General features: G+C 36.8%; 1 protein-coding gene across 4 annotated transcripts in view; it reads right to left on the reverse strand.

Moving 5' to 3' along the window:
• DYRK1A (dual specificity tyrosine phosphorylation regulated kinase 1A) overlaps positions 1–26599 on the reverse strand; it is a 91478-nt gene that overhangs the window by 20402 nt on the left and 44477 nt on the right. For 2 of the 4 annotated variants that reach the window (XM_026077611.1, XM_026077608.1), the window contains exon 3: positions 6600–6799. In XM_026077611.1, coding sequence (XP_025933396.1) covers positions 6600–6799 — 200 coding nt within the window. Of the gene's footprint in view, positions 1–6599; positions 6800–7180; positions 7340–26599 lie in introns of all 4 variants that reach the window. The other 2 variants (XM_026077609.1, XM_026077610.1) reach the window with 2 other exon arrangements.

A 26599-nucleotide genomic window follows, 5' to 3' on the forward strand; every position in this document is an offset into this window, starting at 1 on the left:
ACTGCAACCTCTGATCTTCCCAAAGACAGAACGTGAATCAAAAGATTTGCTACATTTCAAGGCAGAGAGACAAGAAACTACTTTCATTACAGTTATGTATGTCAGTAAATATCCACTACATGCTGACTGGACCACACTAAGGCCTTCATGGAATCAGTACACCTAGCCAAGGTGGTGGCATGTTGAAGTTAAATTACAAGTAAGGAATTGAAATCTGATTTTCTTGTCCATTAACCAAAGGCACATGAGCTACTCCTGAGAAGCAATTAATAAGTAGTCAGACCAAGGAAGAATCAAGTAAATACAAAAAAAAAAAAAAAAAAAAAAAAAGCAACTGAAGCCCGAATTATGTGTATTAAATTCATTTGGGTCAAACCAGTTTAAAAAAAATATTTGTGATTTTTAACTCAGGTATGCTATTTTAGCTAGCATAGACTTTGAGGTTTAGTGAATGAAGGAACAGATAACTCACACTCTCTTTCCCTCCCTCCATCTACATATATAATCTCTCTTTCTTTGGCCATATGCTTTGTTATCTAGAAAACAGATGGCACTGTTCCCACTGACTGTATTTTATTTTGAYTAAGGGAAATTTTATGAGCAAATATATATGTTCAGTTAATGGAATGCTCTAATCCAGATTTTTTTAAAAAAATCCATCACCATCTAAACTCATTTAAAAAATTCTGGCTGCATATAGTACAAATTTCATTTTAAAAAATGCAGAAATAAAGAAGATTTTATATTTTAAGAATATCTTTTAGCAAGAATTCCAATTGTAACGACATATTTAATAGACCCATCTGAATGGACCAGTCTCATCTCCTATGCCGCTTGCTATTTAAAACTCTTCCTGCATCACAACAACATAGGATAGGAAGTCAACCCTGTCCCCTTGCAGTGGCAGGCGGCCACATAATAGATGGTGCATCCATAAGGTCAATAAAACAGCTGTTTAATTGATAAAACCACAAGCCACAGTAACTCTTCTCCACAACCTACAGCAAACTCCAGCTTTTTAGCCAAAGACAGGAGAAAAAAATATACGTGCCAGAGAACAGGATATGAGAAATCCAGGAATCTTCTTCAGACTGACTGTACTCAGAGTCAAAACTACATGTAGGTAGGGAGAGAATTTCAGTCCAATTACTTTAATCATTGAGTCATGTTCTGCGAGTTATTTACCTCTTATTTTGGCTTCCTTCCTCAAGTACATATGATTCCTGAACAAAAGTAATAGTAAGGACCAAACAAACTTTAAGTAAAATAAATTTAAATGAAAAAAAAAAAAAATCCAGCAAGCAAACAAGTGGTGATCTTCCAAAAAATTTATCCTGCCTGATTCAGCCCAACCATTTTCAAAAGAAGAAGGGAGTGAGGGGTAAGGGGGGGGGGAAGAGAAAGGGAATAAAAAATTCACTCTCAAGTTCTTGTTGCCAGAGCATAAACACATTTTTCTTAAAAATGTCTGAGATAGAAGGAAAATGAGGGAAATGCTTTTACTGGGGGGAAAAAAAAAGTTCATATTCGTGACAGAGTCTAGTGAAACCTGGCCATCATTTTAATCACTTTTATAATAATGTTAATCATTATTGAGTAACTGGACTAAGGATTTGCTACTGCCTGCTAGAACACATTACATTCCAGTGAACTAGCTGCCATCAATAACTTCTCTGGCCAACATCAGCTCAGCAAAACCCTGAATTTTGCAGGTGATAATTGAGCTTAGATACATAGAGAGAGAGAGATGTTTGACAGTCCTAAAGCGCGAAGTCTGGCCTTTGAATTACAGGTGCTTTGTGAAACCTGAACTGCTGGAATTCGTTATCAAAATCTGCCCAGGAATCTCGCCTCAATTTCCTTATCAGGTAAATCAATTTTCTATTCTTTTGTACTTTACTGACAGAAGTTTCAGGCAATCTGAGTATCCATGATGAAGATAAACAACACTAACACAGCACAGAAGAAATGCTCGTTTGAAGTTGTGAAAACTTTTGTGCTCTTATCTTACATTAACATCAGGCTAAGCTGAATTCACAGGATGCAACCAGCTGAGACAGGACGAAGAAATATTATTGCTTGTTACTGCTAAAGGAGAAAGGTCCCACAGATCTCACGCTTCTATTCACTCTAAATCACATGTTCTTACTGATTTCATCATGCTGGCTCCGGCACTTGTCAGAGAGGTTAGACCAACAACCAAGAGCAGGACCCCATCGGGCCAGCAGGTCAGGCACTTGGAGAATCACAGCTTAAGAGTAAACCTTTAGAATTCAGCAGTTTTTCAGAAACAAGAGCCTTAAGCCTGACTACTGAACAAAAAGGACAGAGCTGACAGTTTTTAAGTGTAATTTAAAGCCTCATAAGTGAAAAACAAATCAACATTGTTGGCTTTGAAGTATCTTCCTGTTAGTTGTTTCTTGCCAATGATGAGGTGAGTAACTTTAGGCCACCATAACCATAAAGCAACAGGGGTAACAGAAGGCATGTGAAGACCATTTTAAGGGTAATGTACAATGTAACTATACATAACTTCAATATAAATTAACATTACTGTTTCCTAACCTGTAATCTGTGACTGCTAAAATATCTAAATACAGTCTGCAAACAATTACAAATCAAAAAACAGGCAGGATGGAGTGGAAATAAAAATAATCAATTAACATTGAAGTCCTAGCCTCCTCATTATTTGGTTATGAATGAAAATCATTACAGGAACTGGAACAAGATAATACTCCTCTGAAGAAGGAGTCAGTCCTCACTAAAAAGGAAGACAATAAAAAAAAAAAACCCTGAAAAACATACTAAGGGAGATCATTTTTTCCATTTATCAAAATTAGTTTATAGAAGATGCTGCTATTCTAAATACTAAAAGTAAACTGCAACTGACTAAGAGTATCCTTATCCTGTTTCAGCTTGAGGAAATATCAAGACGACATTTATTTTCAGAAAGAAACTACTTGATATTTATTTTTCCTTAAAAAAGAAAAAAAAAATCAGGATGCCAAAACCAGACACTTCTTACTGTGTTTTATTTTCAAGCAAGCCTGTTTTGTCTGGATTTGGACAAACTACTCACTTTACACAGTTCAGCAAACGCAGCAATCACCTAAGTTCCCTTTGTAACATTTGCATCCTGGATCCCTTCAGTTAAAGATTCGCTCAAAGATACGTGGCTGCTCTGCAACTGATTTAGCAGATTTTTAATTAGTAAGAACTGCACTCACTCAAACAACGGAATATTTTGGAGATCAGAGGGAAGACTTTCCCAGCAAAAGAAAACGCTACGAGCAGTAGCGTGAAGGTGAAGCAATGCCGGCAATGCAGTGCTGCAGTGTGGCCAGCAGATGGGGGCTGGACCTCAGAAAAGGATTCTGCGGGCTGTCGTAGCGCAACCAGCACATTCCTTGGGAGAGTCCCGCTCCGCTTACAAATATGGCTACTGAATTATCAAGGCAATGGAACATTCCCGGGAGTAAGAGGGCTGRCAAGTAGTCATACATTGTGGGACTCTGACATCACACCCAAATAGGCTATATTTAGGCTCGTGGGACTGGTAGCACCAAGAGATGATCCAATCGTCTGGTCTGCTCGTGACCACTATTGCATTAGGCAATTCTGGGAAACTGAAGCTCAGACACCTAACTTCTCGTCTGCCTGAACGGATGCAAGAGAGTACATTAAATGAACAAAATATTTGCTCTTTAAGAATTATGCTTTCTATAGCTGCCAAAAGTCACCTGTTTCTTCCTACTGTTTTTTATGGGTATTAGATCAATCTACTGAGCCTTCTATAACAGAAATTCAGCCTTTCTGTACAGGAGTCTCACTGACAACCCCTATTCTTCAATCAACACAGTGTCATGTTTATTGTTGGTCTGTGCACCTGTAAGTCAGGTTCTTTAAATCCTTTTTTCTGCCCAAATTGAAAATATGATCATCTTAACCATATCTATCTAAAAACATATATGTGTAATGTCACTTTATCTGACTTTACAGTTTGCCATCACTACAAGGTTAGTCTGGTGTCAGAAGCTTTAATAATAGGCAAGCAAATCCTAACAGAAAGAACTAATGGTGGGATTCCAGCTGAGGAACACAGTACATATTACAGTCACACAATGCTGGTTCAGAAATGATCTTTGTAGGAGTTTTTCCTGAATTGACATATACAGGACAGAATTGCTTTTATCAAGGACAGAGAGAAACAAGCTGCAGCACATTCAAGGCAATTCCCTGGATAAAAAGGGTTCATGTAGAAGTTTCATAAAGAAATAATCTGTAAGATGTGTCTACTGCTTAGACATGAAAATCTAGTTGGTATGCAATTATATCCTCAGTGAGAGGCAAGATGGTGGCGTTGTCCATGGCAAGGAAGAAAAGTAAGACAGCACCAAACCTTCAATAGTGGAGGGTAAGGGCTTTTATGAGAAGAAAAAAGAGTAAGAGTTGTGTTTTAATCAAGATGAACTTGAACTGACAGCTAGACATCCACAAAAGAACTATGAAAGAATGAGAATTCTGTTTGTACACAGACAAGGCACAGAGCCACTGATGGGAGTCACTAGCCTAAAGATGTTAGCTGAACTTGGTTTTGCAGAGGAGATTAACCAAAAAGACAGTGCAAAGGCAAAAGACACTGTGGCTCCCTCCTAGACCCATATGGAACCTCTACATAAAACCTGGAACCCGATGAGGAGAACTCTATGTGACATTTTGATGGGAGAAGCACAAGAACTCAAAAGGAGTTATGAAAGACAAGAAAGCAAAAGATTTCAAGAAGATGTCCACGTTCAAAGTCAATGGTGCTCAAAAGCAGTGGACAAAGAAGATAAAAGAAAGGAGCAGCAGTTCTGAGATGGGTAGGGAGAGGACTGTATAGACTTCGACACGCAATTATGGTAAAATAGCAAGGCAGAAGCTACAATGGAGAAAAATCAGGATGGAACTGGGAAAATAAAACCACTGATTATAAAACAGTATTGGTGGTGCAAAGATAGCTTTATTATCCCTATCTAGAGATGGCCAGCTGATCATTTCTTCCTATGGAAGACTTCCCGGGGCCAACCACAGCCTTTCCCCTACATTTATATGCTCATCCCAGCGGGCTGCATTCTTTGGTCAGCAATTCTTGGCTATTCTCCAAATGCCATTTTTTTTGGCTTTCTATCATTCAGCTGCCATTTTAAAGCCATTGTGACCACAAGCAGCAAGTGATGGTGATAAAGAAAACATGAATGACTAAGCATTCATGTGCACTAAGCTCACAAATGTGTAAGGCTTATCTAAGTACCTTGAAAGGTTTAAGGAACGCAGCAACTTTTCTAAATTGAGGAATTGATTCACTAACTTTATTGTGGATCWTCTAGGGGACTTTTAACCTAACAAAGTCACACAAAACAGCTTTGTAGATTTCCTGAGCTAAATACTATTACATAAACAGATTTGTTCTTCCCCTTGAGTGGCTCTTCTGAAAGTGAAAACACCCTTTGTCAGCTCCATTCATTCACAGTGCCATTCTTCACGGAGTCCTCGACATGATGCATCTCCAAATTTTAGTATCAAGTATCTTGGCACTTAGTTTGAACGTTCTCATTCTCTCTAATCTTTCCCTCTTTCTGCAGAAACTCTACAGTGTTTCTACAGTGCAATATCAGTAGAGCATCTCTTGATGGTATGGCAGATTACTCTGCTGAAGCCAACTTGAATACAGGAGCATACCCGAATCTGGGAGCAGCAAAAGATTTCATTCTCTGCTCTCCCTAAGTGGAACATGCCTCATTAGTCTGCATCAAATTTTCAAGCTTTGACTTACTGACTTCCGGATTTTAAGTTCTGAAACTTACCTGTGTTTGTATCTCCAATAGTAGGCTGCCCCTCTTAAAAAAGTAACAGAATGATCTTTTACACAGGGGGAATGCTTTTGTGGCTAGTAAAATAGCAGGCTAGTATTTAGGAAGCTAGTTCAGCTGCCAAAGGCAATAAGGAAAAAGCACTGATCTTGACAGCCAAAAAGCATCCTTATTCCTAACTATGCTTACTGTATCCATATCTGATAGGAAGTACCATACAGAGAATGCTAATTTTGACAGGATAAAGAAATAGTAGTAGAATTCCAGTGATATCATAGCTTTGTGATTTATTTTAACAAATGTGTATCTTGATTAATAAAAATTGTGTTTTGTGCAAACCTCTACATTCCAAAGATACTAACCAGAGACTCTCAATCAAAACATTCCCCATTAAAACAAATAATAAAGCAATCGTGTTTTAACATCAAACAGCACTGAAAAATCAACCATTATCGAACCTGCTTTCTAGCTCCCCAATTGGATAATCCTTCTTCTCTCTCATTTCAAAAATGTTAGGAGTAATCACAATAAATATTTACCAGATGTTTAAAAACAACTCCCCAAAACTTACTCTTCCACCCATCTTTGAAGAATCAGAAGCTAATTGGTTAAAAATTATATATACATCTTGATCCTGTAATCAGTTTGTAAAATATATGGGTTATAAAAAATGTATTTATGGCTTACAAAAATATTTACAGAAAGAATGACATCTAAATACTAAAATGACTATTTGATACCACATACCTGGTTTGTTAGAGGTTGCTGAATCTGGTCAGTGTATGATAAGGCAGAAACCTGTTGGTCATTTATGTTCTGCTGCCGACGATCACTGTACTGCTGATGTGAATGGGACATCTGTCCAGCCATCTGAAGGCCAGCAGCATGGAATGAAAACGATGGTGCAAGCCGAACAGATGAAGGTTTGCATGCTGAAGTCTCTCCTCCTAGAAAGACAATACAGGATTTTAATGGGAAGTTCATGTCTTTAAAATATTTACTTCAGCTAGTCTCCATCTCCTAGCTTACAGAGCATGTAAGCACTATTAGGTTCATTGTTTTAACATATGCAATAGTTTCCATATAGATCAACACAGAAATCATCCTCATATAAAGATAAGGCTACCCAGCTGAAGTAACCCTTCCAATTTCATTTGTGGCAAATTATTCATTAAGTGTTTATTCATATTTATCCTCAACTCAGGATCTGCTCTTTCAAGGCTGTTCACAGCAACTTTAAGGACTGATTTATGCCAAAAGAAAAGAAAAAAAAAAGCTCATCTTTCATGGCCTCAATGGTTATACTTCCTACAAATTGCTTAGCTCACCAGCCTACATTTTAAACTTCCGTCCTTCTTCCGATGCACACTGTACTTCAACTCAGCTTCCTGACTCCTACTGTTGAGTTTCATCAGGGTATAGGTAGCAAGCACTGTAACTTGAATTAATTCCTTTTTGGGAAGGAGAAATCAGACTGCAACAAGCAACTGCAAAGCAAGAGACAAACAAAATGCTTGGTATCAAGTTGCAGGAGAAATGGCAAATTATATGGCCAAAGTCCTAGATTCTATAACTTCCTGAAAAATGCCAAATTCCACAGGCAGATAGAATCTGCCTCTAAGTGGGTCAGTTCCCGCACCTCTCAGAGCTGTTGTTAGAGACCTTTGTCAGATGACATTTACTTGGTTCGCAGTCTGCCTGTACCTTCACAGCTCTCTAACAGTGGAGGACAGAATTAAAAAACAAATTGATTTTCTCTGCTTGCTAACAAAAGTTTAGGATGTTCCACATTTAACATCCATCCTCTTGCCTTCTGCTTTTTGCTGATTATGCCAGAGGGGGGAAATTCTCTAAATGGATGCAATGTTGGCACAACATAACAGACAGGACAGGATGGGACAAGCAGCCAAAAGTACTGGAGCCAACACTGCCATTGAAGAAATACGTGTGGAATCACAAGCTGAAATCTGGAAGCACAATTATTGGGTAAGATTAAATTTAGAAGCAAGATGTGAAATAATCAAACATCTTAACCAGAAATGGAAATCCCCATTTCCTTTACAATCAAAACTTTGCAAGGAAATATAATCAGTAGAAAAGAGATAAGTATTTGCATAGTTTTTGAGATGAACACCACGCATCAATTTGACTTTTGTAAAAATAATTGACTGCTCAATTCTCTACCTATGTTATGAAAAAACAAAACTGAAATGATACTAAAAACTGAATGGTATTGAAAATCGTACTGCCTCATTGACTCAGCACCTATTAGGACAGTAAGTTACAAAGAACTGCATGGGGTGAAATCAAGAACAATTTCAAATTCAGATAATTTAAAAAATATATTTTTGATAAAGAGCTTGCTTTAAGAAGACTTTACTTAATTAAAAAGGGGTGAAATGAAATTTTAGAGTGAAACATCCACTGACAGACCACTGGCATTTTTCTCAAGTGTTACAATTTACTACCACTAGAAGATCAACAGAACAAACTGCTCCAGAAAAAAAAAGAAAGAAACTGGTTGACTACAAGAACCTCCCTATTTTCTCAGTGATTCATTAAATCTTCAAACAAAATTTCCAACAAGGGGGCCAAGTAGAACAACTACCTGTTGTAAATAACATTTTACTTAAACAAAAATAGAAAAGAAAGAAAAACCCAAGTTCTCAAAAGAACTATGATACATGCAAACAACTTCTTTGTGTGCATTGTGGTGCCCTGGTAACACAATGAGGAATTAAGATGATCTTACAGAGTACAAATACAAATGAAATAAAGAATTCCCTGATATAAAAACATTATAATCTAAGTGAACTTGATATTGCATAGAAAATTACTCTTAATTGTTCTGTAAAAGGTCCATAAAAAACTATTTTGTAATTTTTAAACCAAACTTAGTCCTAGTAAGCTCTGAAAGTGAAATTGTCCTCCAAACTTAAAGATACAGTGAAAGTATTATTTAAATATTTGAGTGTAAACTTTTAAAAATATTTGTATCTTTTTCTGTTTTGAATCCAAGTAACATCTTACATCCACCCATGATTTGGGCAACAGATGGTCGCCTTTGTTTTTAGACTTAAAAGTATCTATTAGAAACTTTACGAGTTCACATTAAATACAGGGGAAAATATATTCAAAGATTCTAATGCATCAGCTGATCTCTCTCAGAGGTACCATGATTCCTTTATGTATTTCTGCATCTGTAAAAATCATACATAAACCACATACATTTTTTTCTCACTAGTGTATTTTCTTAATGCCTAAACTCCATTTCTGCTTAGAGAATCAGAGTTAATCTTCCATCTATATAATTTTGAAAATAGAACATCAATTAAACTTCACATCTGGTTTTTGTTTGGCTGGTCCTGTATAAGGCACAGAAAAAGTTATGAAGGATGTATCTTTAGTGTACCTCTACTCTTAAAGATATACTGAACACTCCTATAACAAGTTTAATGCATATAAGAAGTTATTTGGTACATCAACTTTCTGCTCTTTTATTTTCTGCAAATTTTCTGTTTAGTCTGAAAAAAATTTAATTTAACAACAACACAGTGTCTGGATTCAAAGTTAAAACAATATTTATATCAGATAGTTAAAAATACATACTATTATTATAAATTTTAGGGTCTATTATTTTAAAAGGCATTTCATTTATTTATTTATTTTACACCCTGGCCACAGTTCCCCAACAGCATACTAGATATCTAGCAAATTGAATATTTTAATAAAAATAAACTTCATTTAAAAATCTGTGTTTACTTATGTCCCTAAAAACTGGAAAATTGACATATGCATATAAAAATTCCAATAACATAGTGTTCTAGTTTATACTTTGATTCCATAGTATCTTCTGATACTCAGCTCAAAAGATCACAACAAACCTGAGGATAAAATGAATAAAAAATAAAAAAAAAAAAAAAAAAAAGGAAGAAAAAAAAAAAAAAAAAAAAAAAAAAAAAGGTCAGGGCTGACAGTATGTAAGTAAATTAGAGTAAAAAAGAGTTAGAGATATAATTAGGCCCAAAAGAACACTTGTAATGCAGATGCTTTGCATCAACTTTAAACTTTTGGTATGCACATTTTTTTTCTCTTAAGAAGAGTCCACCAGCAAGATGCTGAGGCTGCAGCTTTCTTGGTCTTCCAAACTGGAGGCAGCGCACTTGGACCAACTCACTCAATTTTAGCAGCACAGTCCCAGAGGAGAGAACTGCATGACTTAAGATAAGGAGATTGGATTGTGGAATCACAAAGAAAACTTCTCTTAGAACTACAGTTAGACAAATAACTTATATTATTCAAGTCAACTTTTTGGGAGTGTCAATGCTTGTGATTAACAAGCAGTTATCTATCTGTTTGGAGTACACATAAGAGGAGTCATAGACTAACAATGATGTCAACATCTGTCTATCCAAATAGTGTCCATCGAGAAACCTTTTTTTTTAATATATATATATATATATATATATATATATATATATAAAAATAAAACATTGCTCTCTGGTGGAAATTTAAACTAAGTTTCACACAGCTGCACTGAATTTGAGAAAAGGGGATTTTATTAAATACAAGAGCCTGCCTAGTGTCTGATGAGCTAAAGTCTGCTACAGGTGGATGGATGGAAATTGTTCATTCATATAGCATGTTCTTAAACCAAACAGAAAGGTATTTTTAAAAGTCTCTGTTAGTATTTAACCCTTAACCATGTCAGTAGCAAGCAAGAACTGAGTCAAAATGTTAAGAACCAAAGCTATAGCCTCTAAAAGATCAGTATCCAAATAATTTCCATCTTTATCGTTTCTTACTGTCACTGAAATGGAAACACAAGAGTTCACAGACTTCCCTTGCCGAAAGCAGTCACAGCTATCAACAAAAATAATGTCCAGGATACSATCCTTGATGAAATATCTGACCTTGCCCACATTTCAGACTTTGTCCCACAATACTTGCAACTCTACCCTAGCACAGCTAATCCCAACAGAACACTCATACTATACTGTTATGAGTCAAGAAACATCTAATAACCTGTTAGAAAAAGTAGGGGGAGAAGAACTGGATAGAACAGCATCCATTCAGTTTTAAGAGCCAGTCAGCTATGGTAATAGGAACACTTGCATACATAAACTGCAGAAAGAAGAAAGTTCCTAAAACCCCTGGTGGCCAGAGAATTCATGTGGAGAGCTCAGACATTCAGAAAACTAACTGATCCACTGGCCAAAGCGAGGGTACTAGAATCCCCAGGAGTCATCACAGGCCTCATCCTAGACTTCTACAGGATAGAAAAATCTAAGGAACAAGGTCTATTCGATCATCAGTCTTCCTTGCTAACCACTGTACCCTGAAATGATTACACATTATGAAGCAGCATGGGAGGGAAACAAAGCGGTAGAAAAAAAGTATGCCAAGATCCCTATGCATGAAGTAAATTAAGAGAAGGGATTACAGATTGGGAGTGGGAAGAACTACCTTAAGAATGGGGCTTACCTGAAGCGTTCAGAGAATGGCATAACAATAAATAGTTGAAGAGCCAAAAATGTGTACTTGCTTGTGATAAGACTAAATTAGAACTTGCCCTAAAGGAGCTACAGAAGGCATTCCACATTTCAGCCTTGAGAGATGTACCTTTTTCTCCTATAGCCATGAATGTTACAGCTCTTTTGAAGTGAAGCTGTTCAGAATATTATTAGATTTCATTACAATCCATTAGAATGCATCACAATACTAGCAAAATATAAATGATAAAAATAGTTACTTTTTGTTTTTTGTAAATTTACTATCTCCAGAAAGTAACAGTGAGCAAAAAAGCTGGAGCACTGTAAGGTCTATTCTCCAGGTTGACTGTCTGATGTCTAACAAAATTGGAAGTCATGCTACAGCTTTTCCCACAGTCACTTCTTTGGCTACCCATAGAACATATCATACATACTTTATGCACAGTAAAAAAGCCCGCACACTACATATCAAATTCACATATTAATAAGAAGTTGCACTTATTCAGAGTGTTTCATCTTCCTTTTCTAAACATGGAGTGTGACAAACCATAAATCTGTGAGTAGTAGTACATTCAATGCTGTATACAAATAAATAAACTACAGTCAACTCTGGACTCCAAACACAACAAAAGTGCTAGACCTATAGTCCCACAAATGCTAAACAAGAAATAAGCACCATCAAAAAGGTCAAGAATAGCAATCAGAAACTAATTTCTCCTCTTCTGCACTTACACAGTGAGACTATTCCACATACATATCCAGACTTGCTACATGTCATTTTCATCTTTACCAAAATGATTCTTTCCCAGGTGTCTTCTGTAAAACCTGGAGCCTTCTCTGACAGTTACCATCACATAGAGAGAGGCTACATAAACGACTGAAGTGAGCAAACAACTTGCTGCTAAAAAAGGGGTGCAATGATACCCTTATCCACATGCACAGTTCTGTACCACTCCTGTGCCAATCCAGTACTTGTTTCAGCCTTCCACAAACCAATTCAACCCACCACCCCAGAGAGAGAGAGAGGGGGGAAAAAAAAACAACTAACAACAAGCACTTCACCCCTAAGATTTTTTTTTCTTCTAGATTAGCAAGATAAATTGGTTCACTAAAAAAAAAAAAAAAAACAACACAAATGTCAGCACAAAGCAAGTGACAGGATTTCTCTCTTTGAATCTTGAATTGTTAGATCAGCTCCTGTCTAATGGGACTACACCTGAAAATTCCCACGGCAATAAAATACTTTCTTTGCATTTCTGTTGACCCAACTTATTAAATATACAATCTACTTCTCAAGATATGTATGTGACTCTCTTTGGGCCACTGTCATAGTTCTACCAAAGTATTCTATTTAGGTATACATATATTGAAGGATAAAAAAGAAGATGAATTCAGTCATTGAAATCATTGGAATATAAAAAGAAGTGACATTTCCTTAATGTTTCTTCATAGCAACTTACTCCACATTTAATAATTAAAGACAAAAAAGGGTAATTGTGACATTTTTTCTGACCACCTGAGTTATACAGGTTTGCTACTACATTAAGCATAATACTTCATGATTGACTAAAGCATCTTCCAGTGCAGCAGCTGATTGTGATTTCAGGACACCAAGAGATGGAGAATTCTCCACTCAGTAACGTAATCTTTGCAACACCCTTACGAAAAAAGTCTCACTGTCTACTGACTGTATTGCAAGATGAAACAGAGAAAATGGCAAAAGTCACACCAGCATTCTATTTTCTAGTTTTCAAAGTTTAAGGGTAGTCATTACCCATGTTTGAGAACTCACTGCTCACCTGCTGAGTAACGGATTTCCTTTAAAATAATGGTAACTTCTAAGCTCCCTCCATACCCAGGTCTTCTGCATTTGGTTTCTAGGCAATAATTACTACTTCCATTGAACACTTTGGCTGTTTTCTAATAATCTCTAATAATCTCATTGTCCCCAGTTTCCTACCAATTTGTTTGACTCATCTTGGAGAAGAGGCAGAATTTCATATTAGTTCCATAGATTGAAGGGCTGGGAAAAGTATGGCACAATACCATTTAACTGACAGAAATAACGCAGGACTACATTAGAATTAGTGGCAACACTGCTTGGGGTATTCCCTGGCCCGTCAGGCTACCTGGTGTTGAAGTGTGAACCTCACTAATGTTTTCCTCTGCACAACTCCTTTCCTTTTATCTCTTCATTGCTAATACTTTTCTTCTTATTCTTCAACACCTTCCCCATAAAGATCACTGATCTGACCATGTCTACACCCTAAATATTTTGAGCCTCCCTTTTCCTTCTCTCCTTTCTGCCCTATCCTTCCTTTCCTCATTCTCTCTCTCCTATCTACTCTGTAAGTTATGCAGCAAAGTGCACAGATACTCCATCTCAGTGATACATTTGCTGTTGAATGAGAACATGCAAGAAAGCACAGCCAGAAAATAAGTGTGACCAATATCATTCACCACAGCAGGTATTCTCATTCCCACACTCAAAGTTCAAGAGCTTGTGGGCCTACACCACAGACCAAGCATGGCAGTTCTTAGTAGTGTATACAGCTGGTTCATGCTTCAAGACTATTTCCAGTCCTCCCAGTGCCACTGCAGATGAAGGCACACACCTTCTCACTATTTTTCTGTATTCAAATTACTGAATGCTGAAATAGCAAAAGGCCTCTTCAAAGAAAATCCTGTATTAGTTGAGGAACTGTACAGCCCTCTTCCTTTACATAAGATGCTCCTTTTTTGTGTGTGTTTTGTGTGCGCGCAAATTTTGCAAATTCGATCCTTCCGCAGAGTTCTAGTCAACCTTAGTTTTCAAAATCCATGTTTGGAGAAGTTCTCAGTACTAACAAGCACTATGACACCTCAGCTACTATGCTGAGTACAGCTCTAAGAAGTAAGTCTGGAAAAAGGAAAGGACTCCACTTTGCACTGTTTTAATATCCAACCACCTCTGCATTGCTTCAATGCATCTTAGAACAGACAGTGAGCAATAGAGACAAACAGCTGTATCCTGGGAACCCTATTCAAATAAACCCACATTTAAGAGAAGTTAGACCTACCCTAGATCTGCCTAAGCATAATAAATATCAAGCACCTGAATTTTAGAGTTTAGAACAATCATCTTTTAAGCAACGAGCAAATATCAACCTGAACTTTTAAGTGAACTACTGCTCTGCTGAAATACTGTTTTGCCTATCGTCCTTGTTTGCTGTATTTAAGAGGACTGCACTAGAATTTGAAGGTGCATGGACTTCACTCAGCTTGCTCTGGAACGAGGAAAGCTGAGAGAGAACCAGTGAACAAAGGGAAATTACCTGCAGCAGCTACCGCAGAACAAACAGCTCTGTTACAAATATCCCACAGTAGTTCCTCCTCTGGACACGTTTTATCATTAAGAATAGCTACTTCAGAAGTTATTCTACAATAACTATTCAGCCAACTTCCCTGTACATAAATGCCAAATACTACCATCTCTCAAAGCAAAAGTAAACCCTAATCTTAAAAACAACCATGTTGTCAAGTCTTGTTCACCAGGCCAATTCATCTAGCCCACAGAGTCCTGCTTGTGCTCTTTCCTAATGGAGTAAGCTAAGAGAAGATGAAGCGCTCAGGTGACAAAAGATTACTTCTGAGTGCCACCTTTCCCGACAGTTTGCAGACCTTCATGTCATGACACATGACATGCCTGTCATGTAATTGGTCACGTGGCAGAGAAGGAGCCAAAAGCCTTGAGAAAGACAGGCCAAGAGCAGGCGTCATTAACTGTTCTGACAGCGTCATGTCTGTCGTGGCTACCCTCTCTCCTGGATGATAAGCAGCATGAGGGGGACTCTGGACAGGAATTACATGCGTGCACCCTATAACTTTTGTGCAGTGAGGCCTGTACTTTCGGGGAACACTAGTTCATGTCACTGTGGAAATGCAGTGGGTACATCATGTGACAGGGAGAGAGCAAGTACGTACCTCTCCCTGGCAATCTCAAAGGAGTTGTCTGGTACACCTTAACTAGAAAGACTGAGTACCACTGTTCACTATAAGCCTCTCACAACAAGTGAAGAGAGGACATCTCTAAAATTCATACATATAAAACCTCTTCGAATGGAAGACAACAGAGCAAGTTATGATTTAATCCACTGGCAACACTACACAAATCTAAATTTCATTAACATACAAACATTACTCTTGAGAATCTTGGAATTAAGAAAATTTTGTGCAAGTGAAATTATTTTGTTATAAATGAAGGCCAAGATACCAAAACTTTCAGGTGTTTAGCTAAGACCTACAAGAAACCTACTCTAACTTTCAAAGTCAAAATCCTAAGCTCTGAAAGAACAGTGCTTTCAGATTTCTATTCGTGAGAAGCAGGCCTTCTAAGAGGAAGTCTACAAAAATCTACAACTCTACAAAGCAGTAAGAACTGAACTCGTGAACAGGCCTTCATATAGACCAGAAACTTCCACCTAAGTATGCACTGGGCTGAAAGAGCATTAAAATTGAAGAACACAATGCACAGCAGTTAGGAAACATCAGAATACTTACACAGTTTCAATTTAGTTCCTCTATATAAATAAATAATGACACATTCTAGTTACATGAATACCCTATTTATTTTAAAACACAGAATGGAAGTAGCACTCATTAAATAGGTAGCTATACAATAAATCTTATTATTTGCATTGTATTCAACATAATATCCCTTGATACTTCCTCCAACTATGTTCCAAATGAAATTATTAATGGCGACATGCATATTCTATACGGTAGGCATTGTTGTTGTGACTATGTAATTCACAAACAACAATTTCTTTGTGCAATATTCTTATGAGACTGGATTTTATTTCCATTCTGCAGAAAAACAAGGAGACACAGATTAAGGACAAAGGGTACAATGATTTTAAATTTTTGAGTTTGTATATAAAGCATTTGAAAGACTTTAGCAAAGACTAGGACACATGCTAGTAGGTAAATCTCTGGTTTACAGAGCTCCACAGAGGAAAAGCTTTACAGGATGTTAAGTTTCAAGTATTTATGAAAAGTAAACCAAATGAGAGAGGTCTGAAAGAGATGTTCATTCCTGCTCACAGGCAAAACCAAACAAGAAAGGGTGCTTGATTCTTGTTGGACTAAGGATTAGAAAGTAGCACAGTTCTTTCAAGCAACTGGGCACTAAAATAGAAATTACTTTGTAAATCAAAGCAAAGATCCATCCAAATCAGTATCCTTTCTCCGAAAGCGGCCAACAGCAGACACCTTGGGAAGAGAACAACAGGGGAAGCATATAGCAGTACATGCTAGGCATATTCTTCTAGTCTCCAGTCCAGGAATTACAAGAAGCAGAGTCTTTGTGACTAATGTAATATATTTGATGCATCCTCTTCTTCTATAGATTTGCTGAATCACTTATTTACATGTCAGCTTTTAGCATCCAGAACATACCATGGCAAAGGGCTCCGCAGCTTATTCATGGGCTGCATTAAGCACCACCTCCTTTGCTATGAACCTACCATTTTTTATGAGGTGATCTCTGCTGAATAGTAATAAAAACTAAGACTGCCCTCCTGCAAAGGGGCAATGATACTGACGTGAAGAAATCAATGAGAAGCTTCACATCAATGATTTTGTTTATTCTACTGTTGGGGGGGGTGGTTTGTTTTTATAAGCTCTCTTTTGACACACCGACTTCATGTGATCTTCCAAGAGATGATATTCTCATATTTAGAGAAGAAACATTCTCAACTGCTTAACTGCATATGCATCAACATACTTTTTATTTAAGCTTTATCTTTTTATAATATACATTTAATATTCTTCAGAAGTTTTCCTGCCACTTTGTAACACCGTCCGAATCTTAGTCATAAACTTGCAGCTTGAGAAACACTGGTCTAATTCAAGTAGTTTGGCTGATGATTCAGCCCAACATGATATTTATATTATGCCAAATGAAGTAAGTGAAAACAGAATAGCTGAGCAATCAATACTTAATTATTAAATATTTAATAAACATTACTTAAAGAAGAGTACTAACATTTGCTTACAAACTGAAGACATTTGAAACGTTTACTAAAAACTTCAAAAGACGATTGTGTAAAGACTAATAGTATCTGTTTGACTAAAAGGAGAGAATATAAACTGAAGATTAGAGAATAGAACAAAGTTACTCATTTTTCAGAGGAAACCAATGTTGGTGAAAATGTACCAAGATGAGTATCCTGATTTTTATTTTTTTCTCTCCCCCTTAATGCTTATGTTTATTTTATTATTTTATGCAATTATGTCTAAGATTATGCAGTTTATAAGTTTCCTAATTTAAATCCTGCCATTTAAAAAGCGTGAACATAAAGACAGCAGAAAATGGATATCTGCTATTTTACGATCAAGGTGAAAGTTCAGAACAGATCTTATAATAGAGAGAAGCAAAGAATTAAGTGTGAATATTTTTATAAACAAAGGTTTAAAATCAGCTGCTTAAGTCCAGCTAGAGAAGCATATTTAATCTAGGTTTAAAGCCCACAACTGTCCTTCAGTTCCCATTGCAACTTGTGAAAAAAACAAGTATAAACAGGAAACACTGCTTCTGCAGAAAGTTCTGTCAAATTCATTAAGTAAAAAAGTGAAAATGAGAAAAATATTTTCCATCTTATAAGTCATGGTAACCTTGTAATATAGACAACAGAAATACAGTGACATAGAATTTAAAATGACATGATCTTATGAAGTCATTCCATTAAATGTGCTATAAAAGAAACACTACACTTATATTCCAGAAGGCTTCATGCAAATTCCTCTTCAAGTACACACAAATTATATTTTATCTTGGTTTTTYAGCTTCTGAAACACACTGGAAATCACTGAGTTTCCCCATTAAAAGAAAATGTTTGCTTTACTCAAAAGCAATCAGATTTATCTCTGCTATCAGGTTTCTGATGTAAGGTTTTACAAAACAGCTGAAAAAATAAAACAAAACACCATCAAAGTAAAAATCAGATGTAATCATATGCTACCCTCAACAGTATGCTTTAGACTCTATGGTGAGTCCAACTGGTAAACGGTTGTCGACTATCACTCATCTGACTTAGGGGTATCACGATTGGTTTAGTCCTAAGAATAAGTGTTAAAATATCAGAATGCTGTCTGTTCTTCTGGGTTTAAAGTACCAATTCATCTGACTTTATAAAAATTAAAAAGAAAAAACAGTTTGGGTGATGTTTTCCAAACATATTTGGCAACGAATAGTGATAAAATTTAACTGCTTCTACCAGAATTTCAATTCCAACTGAACTCAAAGGATTTCAAACCTGCTGACACCAGGGTTATACTTGGCCAAAATTATGCTCCTAAAAGTAATTTCCACTATTATTAGTAAATGCTAGGTGGTATCAAACCTTGGGGGTGGGGGGGGGGAAGGAGAGAAAGAAAATGAAGGTAGATGGATTTACTCAGTTAAATACTTCATTAACCCTACAGTCAGTTTTACTGAGCTGGACAGAAGGAATGTGAGTATTTATGCGAGGTGAGCCCACAATTTGGACAACTAAAGATGACAGAGGGAGGGCTGGGGGAAGAGGAGGTTCGAAGAAGGTAAACTAATCCATGATTGAACAGGAGAAAAAGGTTGGAAAGTAGCAAAAAGGAAACAGATGCAGATTTAAGCAACAAAAATATTTTAAGACCAGATTTCCCAATATTCTTAGGCAGGAATGATATACAGGACGGAAAAAAATCCAGACTCAACAGCTACAGTTGAGTTAAAAAAAAAAAAGTGAACACACCATTTTTAAAGGCAAGTGTGTTCTAGAAATAGATTATTATATAGTCACACCATCTACAGATAGTTATCTCAGAAACAGAGGTTACTGCATTTTGGGAAGTACTGGTATTAAAACAGACTTCACTGATGTTCCCAAAGCCATGCTTACTGCCTAAATCTGCTTACTTTGGTACATGGCACTTTAATTAAAAAATAAAATTAAATTTAAATTAAATTAAATTAAAATAAAATAAAATAAAATTCCTCTTCTATCTACACAGCACTCCTTTCTGTTTTAAGCTATTCCAATGAAGCTTTTTTTTTTTTAACTAATCTGGTTCTCTCATATACACATACACACACATATATGTGTATATATACACACACACATATATAGACACACACACACAACACATATATATATTTTCACACACACACACTACACACACAGAGATTTAACAGCAATTAAATCCTTATTTCCACTTCTGTTCTAAAATCTGTGTCTGTCCGCAGTAAGTGGGAACTGCTGCAGATCATTAAATACCCATTTATCAATGCCTCTCACCAGGCAACACAATGCAGCAGAACTGCACGCAGAAACCACCCTGAACCCCAGCAACAGCAGATAATTAGCATAGCCTACCACTAAAACGACACCGTCTGATTGGAAGAGCTCGTCAGCAAGCCGGCCAATCAAAGGGGGCTATGCAAATAGCATTCTTTAGTTGCCAGGGTAGAGCTGCTTTCTATTGTCCAATAGGAAAACAAGCAATAAACAAGAAATGAAATTGAGCTTTGTCACATTTTCGAGTTGTTGTTAACACTTTCAAGTTTAAAGCAAAATTAGCTACATCTACAAAGGATTACAGTCATGTTCTACATTTCGCCCCCAAAGAAAGGGCAGGGCAATGCAGTAATGATACACAGGGATTACAGCTAAGTACAGCATTAGGATTTGAACTTCTCTTTCCACAAAATAGCTCTGCTCCATGAAGGTTTGAAGAATATATTCTTAAGTCCTGAGGTGTTAAAATAYCCAAAGAAGAAAGTATTCAAACACTCTAAAGCATGAGATTTTCTGTTAAAATTCTTCAGAGTGTTTTATACAACAATTATACTTAAAAGGAGGAAAGTCCTCCTTCAGTGGTTTAGTTAGGTCGCCTCATAAAATTATGTGGGCTGCTATACTGTATCAGTGCATGCTACTTTTAATGCAAGAACTCCTTTTTCACAGGTACAAAATTTCTGTTTTTTAAAAAAAGAGGAAAAAGACTAAAAGAAAGAATCTGTTTTATTATTTACTCCACTGACAGAATTCAGATAAATGAGTTTCAGTACCTTTGACTAAACTGAACCTACAGTCAAGACTGAACATAAGAAAGCTAAGTATGATTCAGCCAATTTCTCCCACAATTACAAAAATTAAACTTACCTAAAAAATATTTTTCAGTATTTCTATACGTGACAGTGACTATATATAGGAATACACTAGATACTGACCATCGACACTTTCAACAGTCTTCATACACATACACGCACACATACACACATGTATTTTAAAATTTGCCCTCATGCAGACCACTTAAAATGAAGTATCTAAATACAAAGACTAGCAGACTTATTCTGGAAGCAACTGCCTCTCTTTAAAAGAAGAACACAGCTGTGCAGCTTCACTCTACGCCACGGTAAACAAAAGTGATTCTGCACATGTTTTACCTCATTTCCTACAGACTGAGGGTGAGGTGAAAGTGTTACTGCAATTCACTCACCTGAGAAATTTGTTTGTTTTTTTTTCCCTCAAGTGCTTGTGAAAGGTGTCTGACACTGGCACCTGACACGGATCCAGGTAGAGACCAGGTACAGGATATGACCCAACAGCTGCAGCAACCCATGTTTCTCAAACCTGTCCAAGGATCATTACTCTATTCCACCTCCCGGTTATGACTTTCTGACAGTCACCAACCTGGATCATTGCTAAAGGGGTGACAGACTGTATTTCTTTATCAATCGCTATGGCACCCAAAACCAAAAAACAGTGCCAATAATGTATGTTCCACAGCTAGAGTCTAAGAGAAATGAAAGTTTTATTGGCTGCCTCACTTAACAACTTTATTCTGAAAATTTTATCAATAGTAAATCTACCAAAAATGTTTCCTTCTATGTCCTAAACTATATAAAATTGTCTTAGCACATGCACCCACCCCTCTGACACACACAAAAATCAGTTCAAACTATTCTTTACCTCACTTTAGCTATTTAAACTACATTACTGCCTTTTGATTTATGCTCATCTAGCATAGCCTATAACAGTGCAACAGCAATAAGCAAAAGAAGAGCATTATCTGACCACAGGCATACAAGATTTTCCAGGCAATCCATCCTGGGCCAACACTTTGCAGCAGTAATCCTTCTACTAGTCTGCTCAACTGTCCTCTCAGAGTCATACTTTTATCAACAGTTACGTATATGTTTCTGGTGTTGCAATGTCTTCTGTTTTCTCCACCTCCAAAGAGAATATAAATTACATTACTTATCATTCTAAGTTTACAGCGCAAAACTAATTTAAGACTGAATACAAATTACCTGCTACATAGGGAGCACATCAAACCATATGATCCGCACAACAGGTGAAAAGCGACAAAAATTTTGTGCCTAAACAATGCCTATGGCTAACAGAGAGAGACAGCTATAGTTGTCTAACGCCTAAGCTTCACTTTTTAAATACAACGTGCATTTTCAGCTGAACATAATGTAAGGCTAGCATAACTATCCGAATAATTTTTAAAGCTCTCCTTTAATCCAGAATATAAATACAAATATATTAGAAGGGAATCTTTTCCTACTCATAAAAACCAACAAGGGAAATAGAATAATTCAAGTCATTTCCCATTTGTAGTTACTGAAGTACAGATATATTTAAACAGTTGGTACAGAAAAAATGGCAAGCATCTACCATATCAATGTACAGCCAGCATGCCAAACCATTAATGTAAGAGCTAAACAAGGGATGAATACATCATGTGCAATAGTCTCACATGATATAAATTATTCAATACCTGACCAAAGAAAACAGCTTTCAGAAGAGAGGGGGAGGATCTGAAAGTACTTTTGTAGTTTGAATAAATGCAATACTATGAACTGATGTAGAATACCTTCTTTGTTTGTTTGTTTGTTTTTTAGAAAATGAAAAATATTTCTAACTCTACAGCACAGTTAAATAATCACATTTATTTTCAAACTACTTCACTCTGTTACATGAATTCAGCTTGCATTCTGATGTTTACCATAAAGCTAGATTTCACCTTATACAGTGTTGAAAACAATTTAAAATAAAACCAACTGCAAATTTTTTGGAATCCATGCTATGTCCCCTCCTTCCACTTGCAGAATTTGGATAATGCAAAGCCCTATGGATATTTCAAGTCTTCTTGCTTTACTGCTTTCAAATTGGCTATTCAACACTTTATTTGGGATTGCTATGTTGGCAAAAAATTAACATACACAGACTTAATTGATGATGTAAAACAAAAGCCTTTTGAAGGCTGAGATACACAGATAGAAGGCTTTTTAAATGACAAACTGAATCAGAAAAAAAACAAAGTTACCATTAAAAATTACACCTCTATTATAGGGAATCTGCTGGTGAAATTATTGCAGGGAGTACCTTCAATGGCTGACTTCATAGACGATCTTAAAATGGTTTATTTCACTCAAGCAGAAGTTTACAGTACATAGCTTTGGCAACTAATAGAGCAGTTATTTTATATTTGGAGACTGTATACTGTAGTTACACACTGCATTAATAATAGAATTTGGGATAGATTTTCTAAAAAGAGAATAGTTACAAACTCCTAGGCACACAGCCATACTTAATCCATATTCTACTTCATAAAAATAATAAAATTCAGATAGCTTTTTTCCTCACTCCAAAGTAGACTGAAAGCACCAGAACTATTTCCTTTCATTAGATATTCACAAGTTTCAAGTTGAAACTAAATTATTTTTCTGCTCTTTGCAATCATTTAATAACTGATATTCTGACCAGTATTTAACAATTGGTGTCTCAAGACACTCCTTACTTCCCGACAAACAGCATTTAGATTTCTTGAAGTCACTAAACAACATATCATTCCCCATTAACAAGCTATAACATTTCCATATCTACTTACTGCTGATTAGAGAACTCCAACTAAAATCAGAAATGATACTCAGCTTTTACAAGTACAGAGAAACCTCACAATTCCAGAACACTTATTTCAAAGACTAATTTCCTGCCTCTGTAATAATTTCTGTATTTAGTAGACAGACCTTTAAGTAATTACATCTTTTGATTTGTCTCATTTCAAAGTACTAGTTTTTAGTGGAAAAAACTTAAGTATGTTTGAATACCTACTTGCAACTAGCAATCACCAAAAGGCAGTGATGCCAGGGTTCATTCATCCAAACAACGATATGTCCCCAAAGTGCTTGGGGTTCACTGTAAATTGTGCTCACTTGTCTCAAGTAGCACAAATTTAAAAAAAGAAAAATTAGAAGAAAAAACTGTATTCCTTTAGGATAATATTGTGATCTAGGAAAAATATTTTTGAAGTGTAATTCATATATTTCCTTCTTCAGAGGCTTTAATACTTCTAGTATAAACTAAGCAGTACGTACTAAAAAAAAAAATTACAGTAACTATTAAAATTCCTTTTTTCACACCAGTGATGATGAGGACACCAGTGATGATGAGAACACCAGTGATGATGAGAACACCAGCATTTAAATATCAGAGTTGTGAACATCAATTAAACTTTAAATTCTGTCTACATTGTAAGCTAAACATCTGTAAATCTTATTCCATGGTTACAAAATCTCTGAAAGCAGAGACTGAAGTTCATGTTTGCCATGATATGGCCCCTCCTTCTCAGAAAGCTCCACCTTTCCCCTCTAGGGGCATTATGGAAGAAATCTAAGCCAAAGACAACGTGTCCTTATTGCCCTGCTTATATTGTAACATGCAGCCTCTCCTTCCCTCAGTCTCTGGTTGGTATTGCATACCAGCTCTCACAGCAAGTTACTAAGAGAGCAGCAGCCTGTCAGCTGCATCTGCAGCATCAATATGGGGAGAAAAACAAAGGTAGAAAGGTACACTCTACCTTTACTGCAAAGGGAGAGCAGAAACAGTAAAAATAACCATTCTACCATTCCTGAAAGACATAGAAACTACATCAAGGAAAACCAGACTGGATATTTTGGCAAGGTTTTGGGTTTGGGTCTTTTGCCTCCACAGACGTGCAGAGGGAAAAGAACATTTAATGTAGGGAAAGAGGCTTGAATATTTTTAAGGGAAAGGTAAGTAAAAATACTAATGGGACCCAAACACTAAACAAATAAGCAATTCTTCGAGGTTCAGCTTAACACTGTGTTCTGTGAAAAGATCATCACAAATTCGATTCATAGAGTAATTGCTAAATAAGTCCTAACCCCTGCAGGTGTTAGTTCTTACGAGTTCCCAACACAACTGTGCCACTGGTCAAGTCAGAATATACTTCCAGTTGATGAGTACCTGCTGAACATTACATTTATAGGCATCGGACACTATTCTAATGTAGTGTAAAGGAACCATAATCTCCTACCACATCATTTTATCCAGGGTCTAGGCACTGCAACTGATGGAAGGTGAAACAGTTATCACAGAATTTCTTTATCTAAAAGGTTATGTACCAATGCATCTTGAACCTTCAACATTATGGAAAATTTCAGTGTGCTCTCAGTAAGACAAGAGAGTGAAACATAATTTTAACTGATTCATAAACAAGACCTCCCCACTTTTTTTTTGAGGCGGGGGGAGGAGTAAAAGAAAGGGTATATACAGAACAGGAAACTTTCTAATCCTAGCAGTATTGTAATAAGGCATGTTATCTCTTCAGCCATGCATATCACATACTATGGAATGAGCCCGCATACATACAGCACTGCAGTCACAGAGAAAGAGACTGGGCTGCACCCCCCCAACAGGCAAGTATTACACAAAAGACATTCCCTGCCTATATCTAACATTAGCAAGTAAAATAATACAATAGGAGTAGATCTGTACAGTGAAACACACTGGTGCTGAGAACCTGATACCCACATGTGTTGTGGCAGAAGGGGAGGAGAGTTATTTCAGACTAGTTCCATTCTGGTCCTATTAAATTCAATAAATGCATATTAATGGTTGGTTAGCTTCACAGGTACTCCTGAGATGCACCTTTTAGCTTAGTCGCATCCAAGAGAAAAACAGTTTGTTCTGCCCAAGACTGCTCTGCGCCACAAGCCTAAATGTAGCAAGTGAGGATTGTCAAGAGATTTGTTCCAAAACCACACTCCTGATTCAAACCAAGGTCTTACAAGAAGATAAAAGCACTATCTAATGTGCAGGTTATGAAATAATTTTCAGCTCTAGATACATGACGTAACTGTAAAAGTAACACAAAGTGATGATGGGAAAATAATCCTTGAAAAAGGCTAAGTGAAGAAAGGAGGAAAAAAACTAGGGAAGGAGAGGATGGAAGCCAGGTGAATCAAAATCTATCCAAGTTTCCAGGTAGAAGTAGTAGCCACGAGAAAGCCATGACTCAGTCAAAAGAGAAGGAATATGTCCATAAGATATCATGGGGATAGGCCACAGGCACTTTCTGAGGAGAAAAGATAACCCTAATAGTCTTTAGTCCTAACAGATGAATCTTAGAACACTGTCCTGAATTTTTTCACTCATAGTCGAGTAGCCCAAAGCCATTCAAAACATCCACTAAGATATTCAGGGATTCTTGGACGTACTAACGCTAAAGACTGACCAGTTCAAAACACACAGGGGGTTCTCCTACAGCTATGTGTGGCACACAGTGCTGGTGATGTCAATTAACACTGTACACAGCAATACAACACAGCTGCACAACTGCTGTATCACATGACAAAATCATTCTCACATACTAAAACATATAAGGTCTAGTAAAAGCAACCATGTAAGCAGACAGAGCCTAGTGCTATCATGCAGACTTTTAGTGTAAGGACTGGGTGATTCCCCACATCTTGGAAGAGCTCTTGCAACACAAAGAGCCAGTCACAGGAAAAGAAAGCTGAGCAAGCAACTCGGAGCAGAAACAGGGAAATTCTGACATCTGAATATGGGTTAAGACATCTGGATATTCAACCTCAGTCCAAATGAGTTGAATCACAGAGAGCAATTTGGTAATTGTTCAGGAGATCGGTCCTTCCCAAGACTCACTCTGCTTTGTGTATGGCAGGCAGCTACCACAGTGAGGACTTTGGCAAATGCACTCTTGGAGATGTGATATGTTTGAACAGCATGAGTCTGCACTAGAAAGTAGCTAGTAAGGTAAGAGGGAACCAGTCTGGTGCGCCTTCCTCCCCATAACTGAAAAAGCAGCCATTTCCAACTATATTAGGCTTTTGTGGGAAAAGATGCTTGAAAGGGGGTACAGCAGGAAGGTTGCTGACAGCAGAGGCATAAACCAAAAGCCATA

The sequence above is a fragment of the Apteryx rowi genome, unplaced genomic scaffold, assembly GCF_003343035.1.
Source record: "Apteryx rowi isolate R43461 unplaced genomic scaffold, aptRow1 scaffold_46, whole genome shotgun sequence".
In the NCBI taxonomy this organism is placed as follows: domain Eukaryota; kingdom Metazoa; phylum Chordata; class Aves; order Apterygiformes; family Apterygidae; genus Apteryx; species Apteryx rowi.